General features: G+C 36.5%; 2 protein-coding genes and 1 long non-coding RNA gene across 6 annotated transcripts; 2 read left to right on the forward strand and 1 right to left on the reverse strand.

The window, feature by feature from the left end:
- Nucleotides 1–1,038: 1,038 nt before the first annotated feature.
- pou2f3 (POU class 2 homeobox 3) lies at nt 1,039–14,481 on the forward strand. Of its 4 annotated transcripts, XM_048189539.1 has the most exons (14): nt 1,039–1,306; nt 1,697–1,753; nt 3,832–3,866; nt 4,345–4,446; nt 5,594–5,611; nt 5,827–5,932; nt 6,053–6,141; nt 6,636–6,809; nt 8,441–8,582; nt 8,718–8,851; nt 9,811–9,975; nt 12,422–12,464; nt 12,581–12,695; nt 13,518–14,481. In XM_048189539.1, the coding sequence occupies exons 2-14, from the start codon at nt 1,705–1,707 to the stop codon at nt 13,555–13,557; spliced, it is 1,212 nt and encodes a 403-aa protein (XP_048045496.1). In that variant the 5' UTR covers nt 1,039–1,306; nt 1,697–1,704; the 3' UTR covers nt 13,558–14,481. The 4 variants fall into 4 exon arrangements, with proteins under 4 accessions (XP_048045496.1, XP_048045498.1, XP_048045497.1 ...); XM_048189541.1 differs by lacking the exon at nt 5,594–5,611 and having other exon boundaries at nt 1,044–1,306; XM_048189540.1 differs by lacking the exon at nt 1,039–1,306 and having other exon boundaries at nt 1,574–1,753.
- On the reverse strand, nt 5,808–9,727 carry LOC125267679. Its single transcript, XR_007184707.1, has 3 exons — nt 9,669–9,727; nt 6,029–6,170; nt 5,808–5,945 (listed from the first exon to the last, which is right to left on the reverse strand). It is a non-coding gene; the product is annotated as an uncharacterized LOC125267679 (long non-coding RNA).
- Nucleotides 14,482–17,278: 2,797 nt separating the features above from the next.
- zgc:194948 (uncharacterized protein LOC796981 homolog) lies at nt 17,279–18,741 on the forward strand. The gene is made up of 5 exons (XM_048186597.1): nt 17,279–17,437; nt 17,553–17,702; nt 17,782–17,866; nt 18,096–18,154; nt 18,360–18,741. Exons 1-5 carry the CDS (start codon nt 17,386–17,388, stop codon nt 18,491–18,493), a joined length of 480 nt encoding a protein of 159 aa, XP_048042554.1. The 5' UTR covers nt 17,279–17,385; the 3' UTR covers nt 18,494–18,741.
- The last annotated feature ends 4,858 nt before the right edge of the window (nt 18,742–23,599 follow it).

The raw sequence follows: 23,599 nt of genomic DNA on the forward strand, positions 1-23,599 counted from the left end.
CACAAACTACTAACGGATTTGAACCGGTTCATTCAAAAAACCGTTCGAAAGAAATAAATTAGTCAGACTTTTAACTAAACAGTTAGTCAGACTTCTAAACTAAAGAGTACCATAACATTCAGGGCTGAACTGGGACAAGAAAAAAATCAGTCCTGGCATTTTTGGTCCGAAATTCATGCCTGGATACAGCACTATTCTGGCCGAGCGAATGAGACCACCAGTGAGGTAGAGGAGGCAGGTGTGTGTCAAACTGTCAATTCGCCATCGGAGGGAAGGGAGAGCAAGAACGCACAGAAAGTATTGGTGTTTCACCAGGCTACAGTGGAAAATGAGTACTGGAATCGTTTCAGATATTTATATAGATATTGAAATATCTATAATTTTTACAACATTAGCACGCACACATATATATTATAGCTATATTACACAAACACAATTAATTAATTAATTAATTAATTATTTAATAGCCTATTAATATTAATAAATGTATCGGCCCCAAAGTGCGCCAGCCCACTGGGAAATTCCTGGTATGCCAGATACGCTACACCCCTGCACACCATGGAGTCATGAGAAACTTGGTGGGCGAATTCATTGGAATAGTGTGGGGGATAGAATCATAATCTCTTTGGATCCAGTTTTATAAACTTTTGGATCCAGTTTTATAAACTTTAACACATCAATAATGAATTGACTTACTATATCAAATATTTTTTTGGTTAAAGAAAAAAACGAAGAGACACTTTTAATGGGTGGTTTTGCTTTTAATATCCATATTTACATTTCCACAGAACTCTGGCTAGAGAAACAATCTCCTCATCTCTGTTGTGCAATGAACCGTAACTGCCAGAACTTATTCAGTCAAACCCATTCTCTTATAAAGCCTAGTAAAAAAAAAAAGCATCATAATTCCAGCCTTTATACGTGTTGCTATATCTGAATAAATAGAGCTATGCCATGTTCAATCAAAGACCAGGCACACTTTAAGTTTGCCAATGTACATAGACACAGGCAGAGTTGCACGCATGCTCTTACTCTCAAGCTTTTAGAAGTTTGCTGTCTGCCTATTGTTGTTTTATGCAAAAAGTCAGAGTCTGGATAGGACACACCGAGGGCCTTATGCAAATGACGTGTCTATCGGCTGGTGTGGGATACTGGAGAGGTGAATGCTCTTCTACTAACCCACATTGCTAAATGTGTTTCTCTGAACCTTTTTGAGAAAGGTTCACTCAGTTCACCTGAGAAAAGCACCACAGAACCAGGGATTTAATCTACAGAGACTGGATCTGTGGATCTTCGCTTCTATAAGGTAAGTGTAGATGTACTTCTCAAAGTTTTTAGAGAAATACTGCTTCGTTTCCCAGATGCCTGTTCTCTTCTCAAGCAGTGACCGTATTGTGGAATCATATTGTTTTGCATTGTACCTGTTCACAGCTCTAGATATTGACAGATTTAAATGTTTTTGACTAGAAGAGATTAGGGTGGAGAGACAGAGTGATTGTGGTGAATGGTGAATGGGGATACCCTTGCTCTTATGAATATTACAACAAGCCTTTTACATAAAGGAGACCATTTGAAAGCTGGACACATTAGAATAAACCTCAAGATCATTTTACTGGCTGGGCCCGGGCATGAATTGCCTCAGTGTCTGCATAAAGTTGTGATCCTGTAGGAAAATCAGCTGTATTTATCATTACAGATATTAAGATGAGCACAGAGGCTGTTGAACAGACAGAATCTCAGCATGAACCAGCTGGTAAGGTGCCTTTTCACTCTCTGGAATATTGTCAATTGCCTTGAAATGGTACAATTACCTCTTAACTAATGTGTGGTGACATTTGAATGTAAATAACACAGAAATATTATTCAATCAATTATGTGCCAATTAAAGTTTTCTGTTTACGCTTGTAAAATAACATCATTTGTGTGACGTGAAACAGTTATAAGTGAGATTTACAATATTTCAAAACTCTCTTTTAAATGCACATTTGAAAATGTTCTGTGATACATTACAAATATTATTAGTTTATTTTCTTAAATATTTAAAATATTTTTTTCACTTTTTTAGATCTACATGTGATTATTTTTTGAGCATATTTTCTAACAAATTGTCTACTTTCCAGACCCTTTTTTGAACATATTATCTGTGGCTAAATGTGTTTATGATTCACCTTTACGTTCACTAGAAATGAGGATCATAATTTCACGAACTGCCACCGGGCTTCTTTACAAAAACCGTTTGTGGTTATGACCAAAAGTTTAACTCTTTGTGTTAATAGGACACTGGTCACGCTCTCAGGCGAGTCTGTGGAAATGGCTTTGTGCCAACCTTAGAAGTCATTTTTATGTTCTGTGCATTTCTATCAACGCATTTTTTTTTAAATATTATTTTATTTGTCATCCCATATTTTTGTATTTATAAAAAAAGCATTCTGGTAACTTATGTTTTGTTGAATTCAGAATACAGAGTTCATTAGACATCTAGGTGTGTGATACGTGCAGGTTGATGGATGTGAAGTCTACCAGGATGTATGTGGCGGTTTGTTTGCAGTGAAGCGCTCATAGCCTCAGGTGTTACTGAATCATGGTCTGGTTACAATGGCTTCTCTACGGAACCATCTCACTCAAATGAGGAACCTGAGAGAAATGAGAATTCAGAGAGAGCAGTGTATTGTCCTTCAATGTTAAATATATTTATTTCATTTATGTTCCATCACCTCTATGGTGTGAAGTGTTTGGATATGGATTAGGGTTAGACCTATCAGATGTCCCATCAGGTCATGTGATAACTACAAATATTTGGATTGTACAAATAAAATGTTGTTCGTGTTTACAAACATCTTTATATGAACCTACATGGAATCTACACTGTAAAAAAAATATTGTTGGTTTAACTTAAAAGTGAACTGGTTGTCTTAAAATTTTGAGTTCATTGAAATTAAAAATTTGTGTAATAAATAGAAACTCAAAATATTATGTTATCCGAACCACATTAATTTAAGTTGATTTGACAAAAGAAAAAGTTGTAATAACAAATCATGAAAATAATTGTTTACAGTGTAGTGAAAGTATATCTAAATCATTTTTTATCGTTATTATTTTACTGTTTTGTAGTTTTAAGGTTGTTTTATTGTTTTGGACATGTACAATAGCTATCAAGTATCATCACAGTTTATGTGCAGGCACGTATGACTGGTGACTATAACCATTCAGACTTTAAAATCAGGGATTTTAAGAAATATGATGTAATCGACATGGAGGACATAGGTTACAGCAGGTTTTATAATCATAGTATTGTTAGTCATATCATTTATAGTTTGTGTGTGTGTGTGTGTGTGTGTGTGTGTGTGTGTGTGAGGGAAAGAGAAATACAGAGGGTAGGAGATGCACCTGGAGGTCTGTAAGTATTCAAATGTGAAGGCCTCTAAAGGTTGCCATGGAAACTCATTTGCATGATCTGATGATTTCCATACTGGAAGTTTGGCTCAGGAGAAGGGTAGATTTCCATATTGTGGAGTGAGTGAGTGCCGTTCTAACCACGGCCTCATAGAGATAGATTTGAATTTCAAATGAAGAGAGATTACCTGGTATTGACGACCTTTGAACCGCCGACTGACTCTATTCGCTCAGTTTAATGGAACATTTGGGAGTTTGTTTTTATGGTATAGTCTTAATATTAAAACCCCTTGAAAGAAATAATGATAAAAGTTTAAATGAAAACTAAAATGTTTTGTAACATTGGCTGGATCCCTCAGGTGGGATGCAGTCTGAATGTTAATGCATACGTGTAACTCTCACTTTGATGCTGAGTGTGATTATCTTTTCATTTTCCAGATATTGAACAAAATGGCATTGACTTCACCAGACAAGTGAGTACAAACGTTGCTTTACTTAATATTCATAATCTGAAAACGTACTGTTTTTGGTATTCAGAGCAGTGCATTGCTCTGAACTCTATGGGAGTTCAAGGAGAAACAGCTTGAGAGATTACAAAAGTTACATTACGTGAGATATCATGAATCATAATGTCATAATGAATAAGCTTCATTAGTTCTTCAGATCAGCCTGTCATTTGATCTAGTGGTGAGGACAGTGAAAAGTTTCGTGCACAGGAACTAGCTTCAGGCTTCTGAGGGCATTTGCATACTGTGCCTGCGGGAAGGGAAGGAATGTTTGTTAAAGGCCCTCTGCAGAACGAGTCCTGCAGCCTTACTGGTCTCTGAGTACACACAAAGAGTGCATGTATACACACATGCCTGAGGACCAAAACACAACAGTGAACAACTCCATATCTTCAAATGTTCACCTGGTTTGGGTTATCTAACGAATATTTTGTTTCACGTACAGATAAAGACTGAGAACCTGAACGATTCTCCTCATTCTGGATCGTCGCACAAGACATGCCACTTAACTCAGGGATCACCGGTGCCTGGTGGCCAGCTTACTGGGGTACGTCTTTATCACCTCAGTCATAGAGGGTCCTGAAATCCATCACAAGCATGTTCGGATCATATGCAGTCAAACCAAAATGTATTCAGACACCTTGAACATTTCATTCGTTATTAAAGTTTATTCACTATAAATGGTATACAAATGAAAATAAAATATGACAAGATCTCAGAGTTAAACTGTGTCAGAATAAAATTCAGATAACACTTAAGCAAAACATGGTCAGGTCAAAGTGTCTAAATAATTTTTGGTTCCAAATTTTACTGGTTGTCCACTGTATGAAGAATTTTTGGGTATAATATGTCACAGTTTATTTTATTTCACTATCTTCACTTACATAAATGAACTATACTGTCCTGCACCCACTAGAAAAAAAATATAAAAAAATTTATATCTAGTGCCTGAATAATTGTTGGTTTTACTGTATTTCACACACACACGATTATGTTTTGCATACGAAAATTAAGCCTATAAGATCATTAGGCCTTTTGGCATTGTTACTTTTTTAATAATAGTTAAAGGGATAATTCACCCCAATTCTGTCATCATTTACTCACCCTCAAGTTGTTCCAAACCTGTATGAATTTAATTCTTCTGCTGTTTGGAACAACCTGAGGGTGAGTAAATGATGACAGAATTTTTATTTTGGGGTGAACTATCCCTTTAAGCACCAATTAAGCAATTGATTTTAGTCCCAATTCTCATAACTGTAATTAGTGTAATGTAAGAAAAATGGATATATAAATATTTATTTTTTTGTTTAAGTATTTATGAGGGAAAAAACAATACATTAAATATTTATTGTTTATTTTATTATTTAAGTATTTATAAATCATGGAAGTATTTTGTTTAATGCCTTTAATTTATAATGATTTCAATTTAAAAAAATGCAATGCATTTTTTCATATAATACAGTAAAAGAGATTCTAATTATGGATGCCATAATTATGGCATTTTGGGAAAGTGTGCTTAAAGGGATAGTTCATCCCAAAATGAAAATTCTGTTATCATTTACTCACCCTCATGTTGTTCCAAACCTGTGTGAGTTTCTTTTTTTTTTCTATTGAACATAAAAGAAGATATATTGAAGAATGTGTGTAACCAAACAGTTGATGGTAGTAGTATTTCTTTTTATAAACTTATACAGGTTTGGAACAACTTGAAGGTGAGTAAATTAATTTTATTTTCAGGTGAATTATCCCTTTAACTGTCATGAAAATTATGTCATAATTCAAAATATCTCAACAGACTTTAAGCAAAATATTTTCTTCTTTTTGGATGCATTGTGACCTGAAAATATTTTGTGGGATTTAATCCTCTCACACAAAGTGAAATTGTGGTGAAAGATAAGGTATGCATGTAATGGCTGGTGTTTTTTAGGAGCTGCCCTCCCTGCACTCTCTCCCCCAGCTCGTCCTGATGCCTGGATCTCATCTGTCCTCCCCTTCATCATTTCTCCTCTCACAGGCCCAATCAGGACACCAAGGTCAGTGGATGTACTGGATCATATTAAGTGCGATGTTGCTCATCAGTACACATCACTGAGAAAGTTATTTTTGTTTGACTTTACTACAGTACATACATGTTTAAATGCTGTTTCCTCCAGCACTTCTGCAGCCCAATCTGCTTTCCTTGCCATCTCAGTCTCAGACAGGACTCTTACCACACCAGCCTGGTCTCGCACTCACTCCTCAGGTACCCCAGAGCCTAATGCTGGATTATTTCTTAAAACAAATTTATTCATTAATGGAAACAGTTCGCAATAGGGTTTCATTTGTTAGCATTAGTTAACCACTGTACATTAGTTAAAGGGCTAGTTCACCCAAAAATTTATATTTTGTCATTACTTACTCAACCTTAAACTTGTATGAGTTTCTTGTTTCTTTCTTCTGTTGAACACAAATGGAGATATTTTAAGAATGTATGGTAACCAGGCAGTTGACGGCACCCATTGACTTCCATAGTATTTTTTTTTTTCCTACTATGGAAGTAAATGGCTACCGTAAACTGTCTGGTTACCAGCATTCTACTACTGTGACTACTACTGTAATGCATAATACCGGGGTGCTTTTTTAATGGCATGAGAAAAGGAAAGCACACACCCAAACAATAATACAAATAGCATGTAAGCAAACAAAGGTGATAAGAACTGATTACCTAGACTCTAAAAGCTTATATTTTCTCATAAGGCAATGGGCAGGACAGGGCTGGCTGGCTCTTCTATGGATGGACACTTGGACATGTCTCACTTACAGGTCCCTAAACATGTGGGATCACCACAAGATGAGCCTAATGACCTGGAGGAGCTAGAGCAGTTTGCTAAAGCCTTCAAACAAAGACGCATTAAACTAGGCTTTACTCAGGTAAGACTTGCCTGGTTTTATAACGGTTTTAAAAACTGTATATGTAAGCAATAAGGTTTGAGAGGCTGTGCTGTATCCTTGAGTACCTTCTTGTTTTATAAAACGGTTACCACACAATACAAATATTAAAGCCAAAACAATATGTATCAATGCAACTTTTATGAAGTAAAATCACTAAAAAACCTTCCTTCCACCAGAAAAAATAGTCCCTGACCGTGAACAGCAACAGAAGTTACATTATTACGCCATTAGATGGTGGCAAAGACCGTCTTTATTAGTGATTCACTCAGTCGCAAAGACTTTTATATTGAAAAGACTGAATTGTTGTGAACACGGAACAAGACGCAACTGACAAATGCTTTGACTAGCGCTGTCAGTCAAGGGAAAACCCTTTAAATGTTAAAAGGACAAGATATTGCAGTGGACATTTAAACAGATTTTTTATTATGAACATAGGACTGACCTGAAGGAAAATGCTAAATCTGAATGGAGGTAATAAGCTCGCTCAATCTATCTCTTTCTCACAATACTCTTCTACATAATACAGTAAGCTTCAATGAACAATATCAATTGAGCACATACAGTTTACGTTGCTAAGAGTGGTTGCTAAAGGTGTTGTGTAGTGATACAAAGAATCATTCGGTGAAGCGGTCATAGCTGTGTTTTATCATGAATAAAACAATGCTATTGACCAGGAACTAACCGTTTTATAATTTATGGTTTTGAACAGACTATACATTATAAATATCATCAGTGTCCGTTGAGTTTGGAAAATTCTTCACACACTAATCATCGGAATATCTCTTTTCCGGTCTCTGAAAATGTCCAGAAATCTTCTTGCTGACACTTATTTTACAGCAAGTGGCTAGTCAATTGAAAATATATATAACCGAACATAAATGAGTTGTACTATCTAAAAACGGAAGTGCGTTATGAAAATTGGTACAAGTAAAAGAGAGAAATAGATTGTGCTTGAAGCTGCTTAATTCTCATCTCATTCTCATAGAAAGCGAATAGAAATGACAATTCTTTGTATCCGAATACATATTATGTAGGCCTAAATGTGTGAGTATATAAATTTTCTCCCTTATGAACATTGTTTAGTCGAGCCCTGTGATCAAAAATAAACCGGAACAAACATGATTGAATACATACAGATATTCTATTCAAAATAACTACTGATTGATTTTGCATAATTTTCCTGACAGAAATGAGGAAATTACTGTCATTGTAACCAGGTTTTATCATAAACCAAATAATGAAGCTATTCTAATGGTACACAGTTTCTCAAGCTCAAATAAGAATGTTTTGTGTTTCACGTATCAGTGAATAAGTCCAAATGTATGATGTATTTGATTTTGTTGGACTAATAAAATTCACCTATATTGTGACAGTGTTGTTGTTGTTGTTGTTTTTGTTTTTTGTATAATTATTATTTTATTATTGCAGTTTTGTAAATTTCTTTCCCTGTCATTTCAATTGTCTTTTCATTTTAATAATGAAATAATAATACTTTCATTGGGTATTATCCACTCAAATTTGAAAAGGAGCCAATTTTGAATAGGTATATGTTGCCCGACCCTGTCATGGACCTCATCCAGTTCTCAAACTCTTTTATCATGTGTTTTCAGGGTGATGTGGGGCTAGCCATGGGAAAGCTGTATGGAAATGACTTCAGTCAGACTACCATTTCACGCTTCGAGGCTCTCAATCTTAGCTTCAAAAACATGTGCAAGCTCAAGCCCTTGCTAGAGAAGTGGCTGAGTGATGCAGGTATGTGCTGCTGCCCTCTTGTGGACAGAAGATACTAATGTTGTTTTTTTTTTTTTTTTCCTGTATGCATCGTTAGGTAATTGTTTGGCGGACTGTACTGGGATATTAAACCTTCCCTTCTTTCCCTCACTTCAGAGAACTCGCCATCTGACTCCATGACCAACCCCACCACCCTACCACCCCTTATGGAGGGTTATGGGAGGAAGAGGAAAAAGAGAACAAGCATTGAAACTAACATCAAGCTCACACTTGAGAAACGCTTTCTAGATGTGAGTTTGTCATTTTTTACTCCTTTTCAGATGGTTCAGGCCCTCATATGAACATAATTTTCTGCTTTTTATTGCTAGTCTTGTATGGTGGTATTAGGGAGAAAGAATTTCTCGTTGTAGAGAGCATTTGGTATGCTGGAAGAATGATTCATATTTTTGGTCCATACAGAGTTAAAAAAATCAACTGTTAACACTTTACAATAAGATCTAACATTAACTTACAATGAGCAACACATTTGTTACAGTGTTTGTTAATCATTTTCAACATTAATTGTTAAAAATTGTTAGTTCGTTTTTTTCATATTTTCAATTTTTCAATATATTTGAAAGACGTTTGTGTTCATGAAGGATGCATTTGATCAAAAATAAAGTAAAACAGTAATGTTGTGAAATATTATTACAATTTAAAGTAACTATTTTCTATTTGAATATATTTTAAAATGTAATTTATTCCTGTGATGTCAAAGCTGAATTTTTTTAGCATCATTACTCCAGTCTTCAGTGTCACATGATCCTTCAGAAATCAGTCTAATATGCCGATTTGCTGCTCGGTTGTTATTATTGGTGCTCAGTTATTAATAATGTTTCTTATAATTGTCAATGTTGCTGCTGATATTTAAGTTGAAACCATTAACTAATGTTAACAAGTGGAACCTTATTGCAAAGTGTTACCTTTGATCTACCATTTGCAGTGATATAATATAATAACGTTGCATTTGTAATCTGCTACATGTTAATTTAGTCGACTGTGTGCACTAGCAGTCGAGGTTTAATCCTAAACTATCACAAGATTTAGAAAACTATAAGATCTCACTACCTGCTCCAGACAGTTCCCAACCTGCTCCTGGTAAACTGAACTTACTAACATGATGTAACAGGTCCTTTTCAGCAATGACAAAGTTTTCTTTTAGTGCCCCCTGCAGGCTGTGATACATAAACACACTTTATTCTATGTCTAGAACCCAAAACCCAACTCTGAAGAGATTACGCACATCTCAGAGCAGCTAGCCATGGAGAAGGAAGTAGTACGGGTTTGGTTCTGCAACCGGCGGCAGAAAGAAAAGAGGATATACTGCCCCATTTCCACTTCACCCATGAAGTCTCACAACTACAACCCTCGTCTGGTGAGTCTGAGAAATCATTGAATGAGACTGGTGTCTGTTTACTCTAGTAATGATTCATCACGTCCAGAGGAAATTATTAACAGTCCAGTTCAGCTACCCCTGAAATTTTTGAGCAAAGCACCTAACCCCCAATCCCTCCACTGTAAATGGCTGCCCTCTGCTCTGATTGTGTGTGCCCACGGTTTGCAGTGTGTGTGTGTGTGTGTGTGTGTGTGTGTGTGTGTGTGTGTGTGTGTGTGTGTGTGTGTGTTCACTACTCACTACTCCTAATATGTGTGCACTAACTTGAATGGGTTACCATACTTGGCCTTCACATCATGTCACTTTTCACTTTCAACCAAAATGGTGACCATCAAGTTTTATTACTAATAATCTCTTGTTCCACATGGATAGAGCCACATTGGGCAAGGCATTTTATATTATATTATAGTATATTATATTATATTGTTGTCATTAGTATGTTAGATTCTTCGTGTTTTGGTTCTGTTCTGTTCCTGTTTGCTTGTGTTCCCGATCCTTGTTTGTTTCTATGATTACTGATGATGTTACGCACCTGATTCTAGTTCTCTTGATTAGCTTCCTTGTGTATTTAAGCCCTGAGTTGTCCTTAGTCCCTTGTCTAGTGTTAATATTGTTATAGTGTGTAGTGCTTTGTTTTCCCTGGTGTTCATTAAAAGTCAGTTTGATCATCTTCTTTGCATTCTCCCATGGATTACTAAAGCTAACTGTACAGTAACAATTATATTATACCATTCCATGGTTTGGGGTTGGTAAAATTGTTTAAAAGAAATTAATACTTTCATTCAGCAAGGATGTCTTTGTCATTTTTGATCAATTTATTGCAATAAATTGATCAAAAATGACAAAGACTTACATTTTCTTAATGTAAAATAAGATTTATATTTCTAATAAATGTTGTTCTTTTGAACTTTCTATTTATCAAAGAATCCTGAAAAGATATGTAGCATGGTTTTCACAAAATATTAAGCAGCAAGACCATTTTCAACTGTGAAAATAATAACAAATGTTACTTGAGCACCAAATCAGCATATTCAAATGACTGGAGTAATGGCTGCTGAAAATTCACCTTAGTCAACACAGGATTCAATTACATTTTAAAATATATTAAAATAGAAAATAGTTAATGTGAATTATATTAATATTTCACAATATTACTGTTTTTACTGTATATAAATGCAGCGTTGTTCAGCATAAAAGACTTAAAAAAAAAATTAAACAACCTTACTGACCCCAAACTTCACATATTTTATGATTTCTACATGATTAAATGGGACAAATGGATAACCCAATATGTTATAATAAATTTTAAAGGTGCATTAGAATCAAAAAATGATTTTACCTCGGCATAGTTGAATAACAAGAGTTCAGTACATGGAAAAGACATACGTTGAGTTTCAAACTCCATTGTTTCCTCCTTCTTATATAAATCTCATTTGTTTAAAAGACCTCAGAAGAACAGGTGAATCTCAATATAACACCAACTGTTACATAACAGTCAGGATATGTATGACCCCAATATTTGCATATGCCAGCTCATGTTCAAGGCATTAGACAAGCCAGTATTAACGTCTGGATGTGCACAGCTGAATCATCAGACTAGATAAGCAAGCAAGAACAATAGCGAAAAATGGCAGATGGAGCAATAATAACTGACATGATCCATGATTACATGATATTTTTAGTGATATTTGTAAATTGTCTTTCTAAATGTTTCATTAGCATGTTGCTAATGTACTGTTAAATGTGGTTAAAGTTACCATCGTTTCTTACTGTATTCACAGAGACAAGAGCCGTCGCTATTTTAATTTTTAAACACTTGCAGTCTGTATAATTCATAAACACAACTTCAATCTCTCCAACAGTGTAGCATTAGCTTGTTAGCCACAGAGCATATAGCCTCAAACTCATTCAGAATCAAATGTTAACATCCAAATAAATACTATACTCACAGGAATCGATGCATGCATGCAGCATGAATGACGAACATCTTGTAAAGATCCATTTGAGGGTTATATTAGCTGTGTGAACTTTGTTTATGCACTGTATAACTGCACTTAAATTTGAAAGCTCGGGAGGGCAGGGAGCGAGAGATTTAAAGGGGCCGCAGCCTGAATCGGTGCATAGTTAATGATGCCCCAAAATAATTTTTTTAATAAAAAATTACTAAAAAAAAATCTATGGGGTATTTTGAGCTGAAGCTTCACAGACACATTCAGGGGACATCTTAGACTTATATTACATCTTTTGAAAAGACGTTCTACGGCACCTTTAAATTAAAAATGCATCCTGTTGGCATGTTTATAACTTCATTGTACTCCTCAAACTGTGTGTGTTTTAGAGGGTTTGTGATTAAAAGGATGTATGCTTTTCTTTAAAAATGTTCTCCACCCTGTTTCCCACTAATTTGATTCATTTCCTATTTCAGCCTTCAACTTCACGCTCATTCAGTCCACTCACCTCTGGAGGTGGTAAGTATAGTGCTGGTGGGATGACAAACCACACTATTGCCATTGTAGGAAAATGTAATTTTGGAGATTTATTACCTTAATGTGTTTTCTGAGGTTATAACACATTTTTCTTGCAGTGTCAACAAGCTCCTCCCCCAACAGCCCCAGTCGAGGCTCTTCCCCCAGCACTCTGTCCACCACATCCAGTGCACTGACGGCACAGGGGGTCAACCAGACGTTCAACACTGCAGGGTATAACCACATCAAATACCATCTTAATCTTAAGTTACTTCACACATGCAGCCATTTTATGTAGATCATATGATGCTATTTAAAAGGTCATTATTTTGTTTATTGGGTGTACTAGAATAGGTTAACATGCTTTAATATTTAAAAAAAAAATGTAAAAAAATTTTTGTGGATGATCAAGCTGGGCAGCGTTTCCCAAAAGCATCGTAAGCTTAAGTTGATCGTAGCTCCATTGCCACCAGATCGATCGGAACCAACTTTGTAAGCACGACTTGTGCATAACCAGCGTTGTACTTGTCCAGTGTGGAGAGAAATCAAGTCCCCCCAGGAATCAGGTTTCCTTTAGGAACCCGAGTAATCTCATTGGTTCAACAGACTTTTAAATGGATGTATTTTTAGCACCTGATTATAATTCAATATAGTTTAAAATGCGTTATAATGACAATTAATGTCTTTTAAATTACATGGTTCATTCACTAGTTTATAACTGAAGATATAAGTTGTGAAATCAAGCATTTCTCTTTCTTACTTTTTTTTTTTTTTTAGTTTGCACTTAATGTAATAAACATCATACAATAGTGAAATAGTGAATAGTGGTTATTATTAAAGACATCATGAAAACAACTTTTGATTAGGCATTACTGCCTGGGTCCTAAAGGAGACCCGATTCCTGGGGGGAATGACACTGGCACACTTGGTGGGAGACTATTAGCTTTGTAACTTTGCAGATCTTATACATGCACAAACAGATACATTACAAAGCATCGTATGGCCTCTTTAATTAATTAAAGAACCAGTCAAACTGACATATGATGAATTTTACAGATCCTGGTATCGCTGGAACACCACGTCATACCACCACTGAGCACCTCGCCAGAACTCCAGTACATCCGGAGGCAATAGCTTCACTTCATAACTTGCCAGACGAGAGGGGTCTCTGTGAAAGAAAGGAAATATTCATTCTGTAATGTTTACAACCTGCACTAAACGTGGAGGCAGAAAGCAGAGAACCACTATTCTGCTTCTCATGGTCTAATGTTCAAAGGGCTTGTGAATAGCTTCACTGCTAATTACTGAAGGGAAAAGCACTAATATGCAACAGCACATTGTTTAGATATGCAAACTTGCTGCAAAGAACATAACAGGCATGTTCAGCATTTTCAACAGAGCTTTTAATGTGCATGAAACCTTATTTTTACTTCCTGTGCAAGATCTCTGTGCCAATTTTGTTGTACATGAAGGTTCAAATCTGGCTTTATGTGTACTGATAATGACGAATAAACTGCACACAACCAAAAACAATCTTTTAAAACCCACTGATATTTGTATATCTTGTTTACATGTTGCTTTGTTAGAAACTTGTGTCACTGTGTGTAATTTTATGCTGAAGGTTCGTTGACAATTTTAGATAGGTCAAGAATGGGACAGCTGGCTCTGATGTGTGCAGTTATTTTGAGACAACATTTAGTATATTGGTCAGCACAGTTTACAGTTTTTCATATATTTTCAGCATGTACCTAGTTTTGTGTTTCTGAATATTTTCTAAGGATTTCTGGCAGGGAAAACATTTTATATGCCTGGTGTGGAATATAAATATTTCACACTACTTTTTATGCAACATTGTCCAACGCATTTGAAGTGCCTTGAGTTTCACATTTTAGCTTTAATGTATGATTAATAATATTATCTAGATATTGTTTGTTTGGTTGTTCTTTGCTTTTTTTAATTTGTAAAACACTGTTGTAAATTTCAATTTCACTGTTTGACTGTTATTAAAATGTGCACTTGCGTTTGTCTCTTCTTAATTTACTATTCAACTGTATTGCAGTGGGGGGAAGGGGAGCATATAATTATGTCATGATTATGAGATAGAAGTCGGAATTATGATATACTAACTATAATTATGAGATAGTTTAAATTATAACATAAAAAGTGTAGATTATGAGATAAAAAGACAGAAGTATGACAGATTTTAGTCATAATTATGTCTTTTTGCCATCATTTTCTAACAAAACAAAAGTTCACCTGGGTTTTCTGAGGAACTGAGTGCTACTAAACAATGATTTAGGAATATTTTTGGTTCCCACATCATCATTGTGTATGTAAAACATTAAAGCGATCCTTGATTATGATTTCACTTTTTTTAACTTTAGTTAGTGTGTAATGTTGCTGTTTGAGCATAAACAACATCTGCGAAGTGACGATGCTCAAAGTTCAATGCAAAGGGAGATATTGTACAGAAATCGCTTTTTAAGGACTACAACAAACGGCTGGTAGGGACTACAACATGCATCTTCCGGGGTTGGTGACATCCCAACCCCCAAAATTTACATAATCCCTGCCCCCGGGGAACAAGCAACAAAGGGGGTGAGGCCATGTTGGTCTGAGTTGTTGTAGTACAGTGTTGTTATCATGTCATCATTTTATACCGGACTGCTTCACAAACAAGGGACAATTCAATGCTGGATTTGCACAAAAGATTAACATGACGGCACATGCTAGTCAATGAGTTGAATCAACTCCACAGCAACTACATAAATTTATCCACTAACCATTCAGAAATGTCCAGTATCATTCTAAAAGTTGTAACTTCTTCCTGAATCTCTCAATCAGTGCCTGACTCCGGTTTGAACAATAATGGAAGGCTGAACACTGTTACAATCCTCATTTTGGCTGCGTGAGATTCTCCAGCTTTGTTGTTGTTGAGCAACCTGAAGCACGAGCTGTTAAAGCTCCGCCCTCTTCTGGAAAGGGGGCCGGGAGCAGCAGCTCATTTGCATTTAAAGGGACACACAAAAATGGTGTGTTTCTGCTCATACCCAAATAGGGACAAATTTGATAAGCTCGTACAATTTGATAAATGATCTGTGGGGTATTTTTGAGCTGAAACTTCATGGACACATTCTGGAGACACCAGAGACTTATATAACATCGTGTAAAACATCCTTAGACAAACCGTAATTCCATCATATGCAACTTAAGCATAAAGTTTTAAAAAATTGCAAAGCTGTTTTATATATATATATATATATATATATATATATATATAGGTTAGTATTTAACATCAGTTAGATATGTTTTGTTATTTATTTTGGCCTTGCCCCCTTCCAAAGTTTATGTTGCCTTATTTAATTTTCTTAATATTTCCAGTGTTGGGGGTACGCATTGCAAGTATCGCAAGTTATGTAATCAGATTACTTTTTCCAAGTAACTAGTAAAGTAATGCATTACTTTTTAAATTACAGGAAAATATGAGTTACTTTTTCAAATAATGCAAGTTACTTTTTTTTCCTATTTATTGACTGACACCTCAACCTGTTTCCATGTTGAGAGGAATCATGAGTAATAGTGCAGAGGCGTTGTGAGCACTGTGTAAACATGATGGTTATTGTAGTTCTAGACTAAATGTGAACATGCATTTACTCATCTCACTTGCACAAAAACAGTCAGTATTCCTCAAAATGAATAAAACTGCACTAATTAAATGTCAAAAACAAACAAACAAACAAAAAAACACACAAATATACTTTATGTATTTACTCTCACTTTATTAACCAGGGTCTTTGCTGCTGACCTTCAATGATCCAACTCAACCATAAGCAAAAATGACTTTAGATAAACATCACATTTGTGTTTCATTTTTTGTTTTTATTGTTGAAGAGTGCTAAACTTTTGTATGAGCTGCGCCCTCTACTGTACAGGCGTGAATTTGAAAAAACAAACAAGCAAGCCCAGCCCAGATAAGAAAAAGTAGCGCAAACATAAGGTAACACATTACTTTCCATAAAAAGTAACTATGTAACAGAATTAGTTACTTTTTTAGGGAGTAATGCAATATTGTAATGCATTACTTGTAAAAGTAACTTTCCCCAACACTGTTTATTTCTTGCGCTATTAAAGTGGTTGCGAGCTTTGAAGTCTTGGGAGTGAGAGTGGGGGCTCCAGGGATCTTTTTGATCGTATCCCTGTTATTTGTTACAAGTATTTTTTTTTTTAAGATTATAATATTTCATGACAACAGATAAATCATTTATAATAAATACTGAAATATTCCATAAAAAAAATAACAATTTTGAATTCATGGTGACGTTAAATTACAGAAGATAAAGTATAACTTTAGACTTATAAGCATAAAACTACTTAATGGCAATAGAGAGATTATATTGTTCTTAAGAATCAATATTGATTTCACAAGAAGACACGTACCCTGCAATAGTAATAAATATTTTGGTCTGTTTGTTCCTCAAAGCTCTCGCATCACTTCAGAAAATGTGGAATATAGTGTGTTAGCTATATGAACCACTTTTATTGAACTTTTGTAGCTTGAAGATTTCTCATTTTGTGTTTCACATGAGAAATAAAGTCTTAAGGGTTTGGAAAAACACGAGCATTATGAATATTAGTTAGGATTAGTCATTGTCCCTCAGTAGCCTTAATAATAATATAAGGATTTACCATGTCAGTTAGAACATGCATTCCAGATTGAAGGCCTCCCTAAAGTGTATCGAAGGGAAGGGCTGTTATTTTATACACACCTGGTCAAACCTGTTCTCTGTGCTCACTGATTGGCTCAATAATACCGTTCAGTCCTGCTTGTCTGGTTTCAGCCATACTGTTATTCTGTTATTTCCCATCCCACTGTCTTATCCAGAGCATTGCGAGTCGTGCACACACCTGTACTCTATAGGACAATATGTTGGCTGTGCTCTTCATCCTGGGGGTGTTGTGTCCCCTAAACTTTGCAGGTAAAAATAATAACCTTTTTTTATGTCTTCACATTACCACTACAAACTACTGTTGCTTAATATTTGTTGCCAGTAAGCGTTCATTACTCAGTTTTAATTATTATTTGCTTTTTAGTAATCCCGATTAGTTTGCTGAGTCCTGAAGCAGATGGGGTGTTGGCGAGCAAATTCACAAACTCTTTTCTACTGAAACTGCCTGACTGCTCTACTTATGGAAATAAGACCGTTGAGCTGCTGTACACAGAACTGGGCACCAATATAAACAGTATGCATTGTTTTCATCCTGAATATAGTTCACATGACATTGTCTAAAGAGTAAGCATTATGACTTATGTGTCTTGCAGAAACAGAGAATTTCACGGTTCCATCTTGTCCAGTCAGTCAGCCGTGGTTCCTTCTGAAAGACCTAAAAAATGGAACAACTTACAAGTATGTGTGTGTGTATGTGTATGTGTGTGTGTGTTTCAGGTAAACCCTACATTATGGGGACAAAATTATTCTCACAAAGATGGCAAACTCTGAAATTAATACAGTTACAGTACAGTACAGTTTGTATAAAAACCATTACGTCTATGCGTAAATGTGTGCATGCGTGTGTGTGTTTGTGTGACCATCAATCAGCAAATTGAATCTCATTATTAATGTCTTTGTCTTTCAGCATGAAGTACAAGACTGAAACTGATACAAGCACAGTCTTGACTGATACGACTACCAACGGTAATAGATTTACATTTAAAAAATGTTACAGTAAATTTTAATGAGCTACTTGTGATATGATACACATGCCAATTTGATCTTTTATCATGCCAAAAAAAAAAAAAAAAACAATTGAATGAAACCCCAGCTTGAAAAAGATGTAACATTAAGGGTTAGGTTATTGTGAGATGACTAATCAGGTCTGTTTGTTTGTTTTTTTCCCCAGTCATGGACTATCAGCTAATAAACAGTGGTCTTCCAGCACGTAGTGGAGCCATGGTGGTCATCACCGTCATTCTGTCTTTGACTATGGCGATTCTACTGGTTGGCCTCTTTATTATCGTGTTCTTTTCAGGCTGAGCTCAACCAATTTGATCTTTAATAATAATGCACTTCAACACTACATGAAATCTATTTAATTTCAAAAAGAATTCAATTGCATTTCAGATTTAGAAGAGATCTTTCTTTCTTTCTGTCTATATTAGGTAATAGTTTACCTGTGTGGGATGTAACAGGGAATTACACAAATGTAAATATATATATATTCATTAATCATTTCAAACTGAATGGTGTAGTGCATTTCAAATAAATCTTGTTCCTTAAATACATGGTTTTATGTTTGTTGCTGTTTTTTGGGGGGCGGGGGTGGGGGTATTTGTTAAATTAAAATAACTGACAAGCAGAAAATACTATTTTCAATTTTTATATGAAATCTATGTTTACTCTAAAACTGAGAAAATCAAAACCTTAAATCTAAACAAGTTGTGTTCCAATTCCAGATTTGAGGTATAGCCTATCAAAAAATTAGCTTTCAGTAAGATTTTGTTTGGGCACAGTACCAAATGTTTCCACTAGATGAAATGTGAATAGAAATGAAAACATGTTTGATATTTAGGATTTTAAATCGGGAAGATTACGTCAGTTTTTTAACAACAGCCACTGAGAGACGTGAATGAGAGCGCTTTTGAAATCGCGACCGTGAAATCAGATGCTGTATGGGTTCGTTAGACAGCTGAGATAGCGGACCGGCGCGTGGAAGTGTTGCAACAACACGTCTTCGAAAAACATGACACAACCATACGACAAAGAGAAAAGCTGGGGAGAAATCGGTATGGTTTTGAACATATCGGGTGAGTGTAGAAAGCTGCTAGCAATGTAAACATGACCTGTTTAGATGTCAGCGACGATCTGCTATGTATACATCAGCTTCCACACGAAATCACGTGAGGTGCTCTTCTGGGTCTGATAATATACTTTTAGTGTATGCTGTGCTACAGTTTTCACATCTTGTAGAGTGTGCATGTTCGAGATTTGCGAGAAAAAAAATCTGTTAAAATTCTCCTTATGTGTGTGCTGCAACCAGATTCCATAAGTGGGATTTTAAAACTCTAGCCCCCGGTTTCACAGACAAGGCTCAAGCTAGTCTCAGACTAAAATGCATTTGAGCCGTTTTAACTGAAAGCAGCTTGCACTGACATATCTTAAAATATGCCAGAGCCATTGTTTTGTCTCAAGATGCACACCAGTAATGTTTCTTTTTAGGGTACATTTATAAAAGCTAGGCTACTTAAATGGCTTAATTGAACTAAGGCCTAATCCTGGCTTAGTCTAAGCCCTGTCTTTGAAACCGGGCCTAGAAGTGTGGATTTCACAATATAAGTTTTTTTTTTTTTGTAATGTTCAAAGTAAATTTAACTTTTTTAGAATTGAACTAATCATCTTCGATGGGAAATGTTGTAGTTTTTGTAGGGCATACAGAGGAAACAGACACCGGGACAGCATCATTTCACAAACAGAATCACAAAAATATTAAGCAGAACAACAGTGATAATAATATGAAATATTTTTCAACATTGATAATATTTTTTTTTCCAGCAAATTAGCAAATCAGCATATTCCAATGATTTCTGAAGAATCAGGTGACACAGAATGACTGATGCTGAAAATTCAGCTTTGCCATTACAATACATTTCAATTTAATATAATATTAAAATGTATTTAATATATTTTAAATATATTAACATTAAAATATATTTCATATTATTTTCTATAATAAAATAGAGGAAAAAAAGCTATTTTAAAAGCTCACATTGTTCAGAGTTCTCACTGTTGTGACATCATAGTGGAGATTCCATTCTGGCAGCACTAAACTGCAACACTGATTCTGGTCTGCTGTTGGTGTGTTAGGAGTGAACTGATCGAAAGACTTTCGAGACTTTCTGCAGATATATCGACAAATATTGAATTCGATTGCAGCATTCAGTGTCCATTAATGGCGCTGTTTAGCAGTGTTTTTATTCGACTGTTTGGAGTGTGAGGCCTTCGACTTCACTGCCAATGACAGGAAGTGCAGGAAGAGACGCCGCAAGGTACCTAAGAAGTGCCAGCTTGGAGAGAGAGAGGAGGAAAGAGAGGTGAAGATCGAGGGAAAGATCAGTCATAAAGATGAGGCTGAAGAGGAGAGAGCACCACTCAGACTTGAAAAGATAAAGGTAAAGAAGAGTGGATGTGTGCATCAGAAAAAAAGAGAGATGCACAGTCTAGAAAAGTTGATGGGGGGAGGAAGTGAGCTTAGGGAAGCTGTAGAAAAGAAAAAGAAGAAGAGAAAACTGAAGCAATGGAAGGCCACAGAGCCAACACCACTTCTTGTGGAGGTCAAACCTCTGCATACTCTGGTCAGATCTTCCTTCTTGAAGCCAATAGAGGGAGAACTACCAATGCCTCCAAGTGTCTCCGAACACCTCGCTCTACCAGCTGCTCGCTTCGAACCCCTGCCGCCAGTGACAAAACCACATGAGAGTCCTCAGAAACCGGCTCCAGCACCTCTAGTGGATCCTCCCAAACTGTCTGTGGTTCCTCCATGTCCTGATGAAGTTGTTTCGCTCCAGAACTCTTCATCCCAGATGCGTCCTTCCAAACCACCGATGCTTCCATTGGCGGTTTCTCTGTGCCCCACTCCAGCATCTGATGAACTGTTTTCTTCATCTCAAGGGCTTCATCCCAAACGACTTCCTCTGAGCCCGACTCCTGCACCTGATAAAGTCGTTGCTCTGCAACGTCCTCCCAGCCGGAAGCCTCAGCCATTTACTTCTTCCCTGTTTGAGCCGCTTTCAGAACTTATGCTGATTGATATAGAGGATGAGGAGAATGAGTATGTGACCTTCCCTGCCAGTGACTTTCTCAAGTCTGAACGCCCCCAAATGCCGGAGGCTGAAATGAAACCGAGAAAGATGGTTGCTTGGTTGGAGAAGGACAGCGAGGTGCAGGAGGAAGCATGGGAGTGCAAAGTGGTGGATGTCCAGGGATTTGAAGAAGAGGACCTCAGTGAAATGGGAGACTCCAGTGCCATACAAGGCCATGCCTCTCCGAAAACAGAGCTCGATGAGCTCTCAATGAAGCTCTTCTGTGTAACCTCTCCTGACTGTCCCAAGAATGAGACCCAGCACACTGTGAACATCCAGGAAAAGTGCAAAAGAAAAGTGCCACTTTTTCTGTTCACCTGGGCAGAGGAGAAGGCCAAGAAGAAGGAGGAGAAGAAAATAATCAAGGAAAAGGAATGACGAGAAAAAGAGTTGTTGCTTGAACGCTACATGAACGATCCAAAACTGAAGCACTTGTGGATCAACAAGCACAACCGCAACTACTGCTTCTCCTAATGCGGATCATCGTCCCTCCTCACCTTTATCCTGTGTAAATAAAATACTTTTTACCTTTAACCTGTGTTTGTCTAACACACGTAATATGAAGTGAATCAATTTTAACTAGTTTGGTTAGTTAAAACTAACTGTTTAACCAGTGTTGGGGGTAAAGCATTACAAGTAACTTGAGTTACCTAATCAGATTACTTTTTTCAAGTAACTAATAAAGTAACACATTATTTTTAAATTTACAATAACATATCTGAGTTGCTTTTTCAAATAAATAACTAGGGCTGGGTATCGAACTCGATACTTTTTAGGTACCGACCGAATTGCTTTGATACTATCAAGTATCAAAAAGTGTCTTGTCATTTGGTACCAAATTTCGATACCTCAGAACGGAGCCGGGGAGAGGGGACGGAGAAATGCTTTCACTGTCCCGTTGAGCAAGTAATAACGTTGCACTACATTGTTATTTATATCTAAATATATAAAACTATGCATGTGAGAGAGACCCTATGTGCGAGAGAGCAAGTGAATCAACGGTTTCACTTTCAGTTTATCTCCGAAAAGGACGGGTGAGTACCAAACATAAGTGTCGCAGCCTGCAGAAACAGCGGGACACGCAATGTTTTTTTAGACTAGTTATGGGCAGGTACGACGCAGCAGCTTTACATCAGCGTTTGTTCCTTAAAGGTCCCGTTCTTCGTGATCCCATGTTTCAAACTTTAGTTAGTGTGTAATGTTGTTGTTAGAGTATAAATAAAATCTGTAAAATTTTAAAGCTCAAAGTTCAATGCCAAGCGAGATATTTTATTTAACAGAAGTCGCCTACATCGAACGGCCAGTTTGGACTACATCCCTCTACTTCCTTCTTTAATGACGTCACTAAAACAGTTTTTTGACTAACCTCCGCCCACAGGAATACACAAAAAAAGGGGGCGTGGTCTTGTTGCTCTCCCACGGAGAAGAGCAAGAGTTGCGTTTGTAGAGTGTGTTTGTCGCCATGTCGTCGAAACGCTGTTATTTTCATCCCGCAGTCCAATCACCTTTGTTTGGCCTTCCCAGGGACGCTGTACTTAGAGATCAATGGTTACAATTTATGTTTAACTCGGTTCCCGAAAATTATAATCCACATGTAAAACTACGTTTACAATAACACTGAGCGCATGCATCTCCACGTTATGGTAAGAGGCGCGACCTTTCCGGGCAAGGTGCGCTAAGCTGCTGTCGATTCACAACACAGGAACCGCTGGCACAATCAGAACTCGTTACGTATTTCTGAAGGAGGGACTTCATAGAACAAGGAAGTCATCAGCCCGTTTTTATGACAGTGGAAACAGCGGTATACAGATAAGTAAATTATGTGAAAAATACTGTGTTTTTTTACACGCGAAACATGAACACATGTTATATTGCACACTATAAACACAATTAAAGCTTCAAAAAAACATGAAAAACAGGATCTTTAAGTCTATGTAAACACGCGACCGGTTTGTGACGGGCTCTAGTTCGGCTGCACGAGCCCAGGCTCTGGCTCCAGAACGTGAACAATTCTGGTGGAAAAGGGGTATCAGCATCCTCCTGATAAAAAATAACATTCCAATTAATTGCGGGTGGATGAGAGATTAATGATTAATGTATTGATTTTAATAAAGACACGGAACTCTCATTTCACGGTAAGACGCAACGAATGTGCATCACTCTTACTTTCGCTTTGAACTGAAAGTATTTCTCTTCAGAGAAAATCAATTAAGCAAAACGTGTGCATAGAGTACCTCCTAGTGGTCATTATATAAAACACAAAGAGATGCTTTATAACTTAACA

Source organism: Megalobrama amblycephala, linkage group LG4, assembly GCF_018812025.1.
Source record: "Megalobrama amblycephala isolate DHTTF-2021 linkage group LG4, ASM1881202v1, whole genome shotgun sequence".
NCBI lineage: Eukaryota > Metazoa > Chordata > Actinopteri > Cypriniformes > Xenocyprididae > Megalobrama > Megalobrama amblycephala.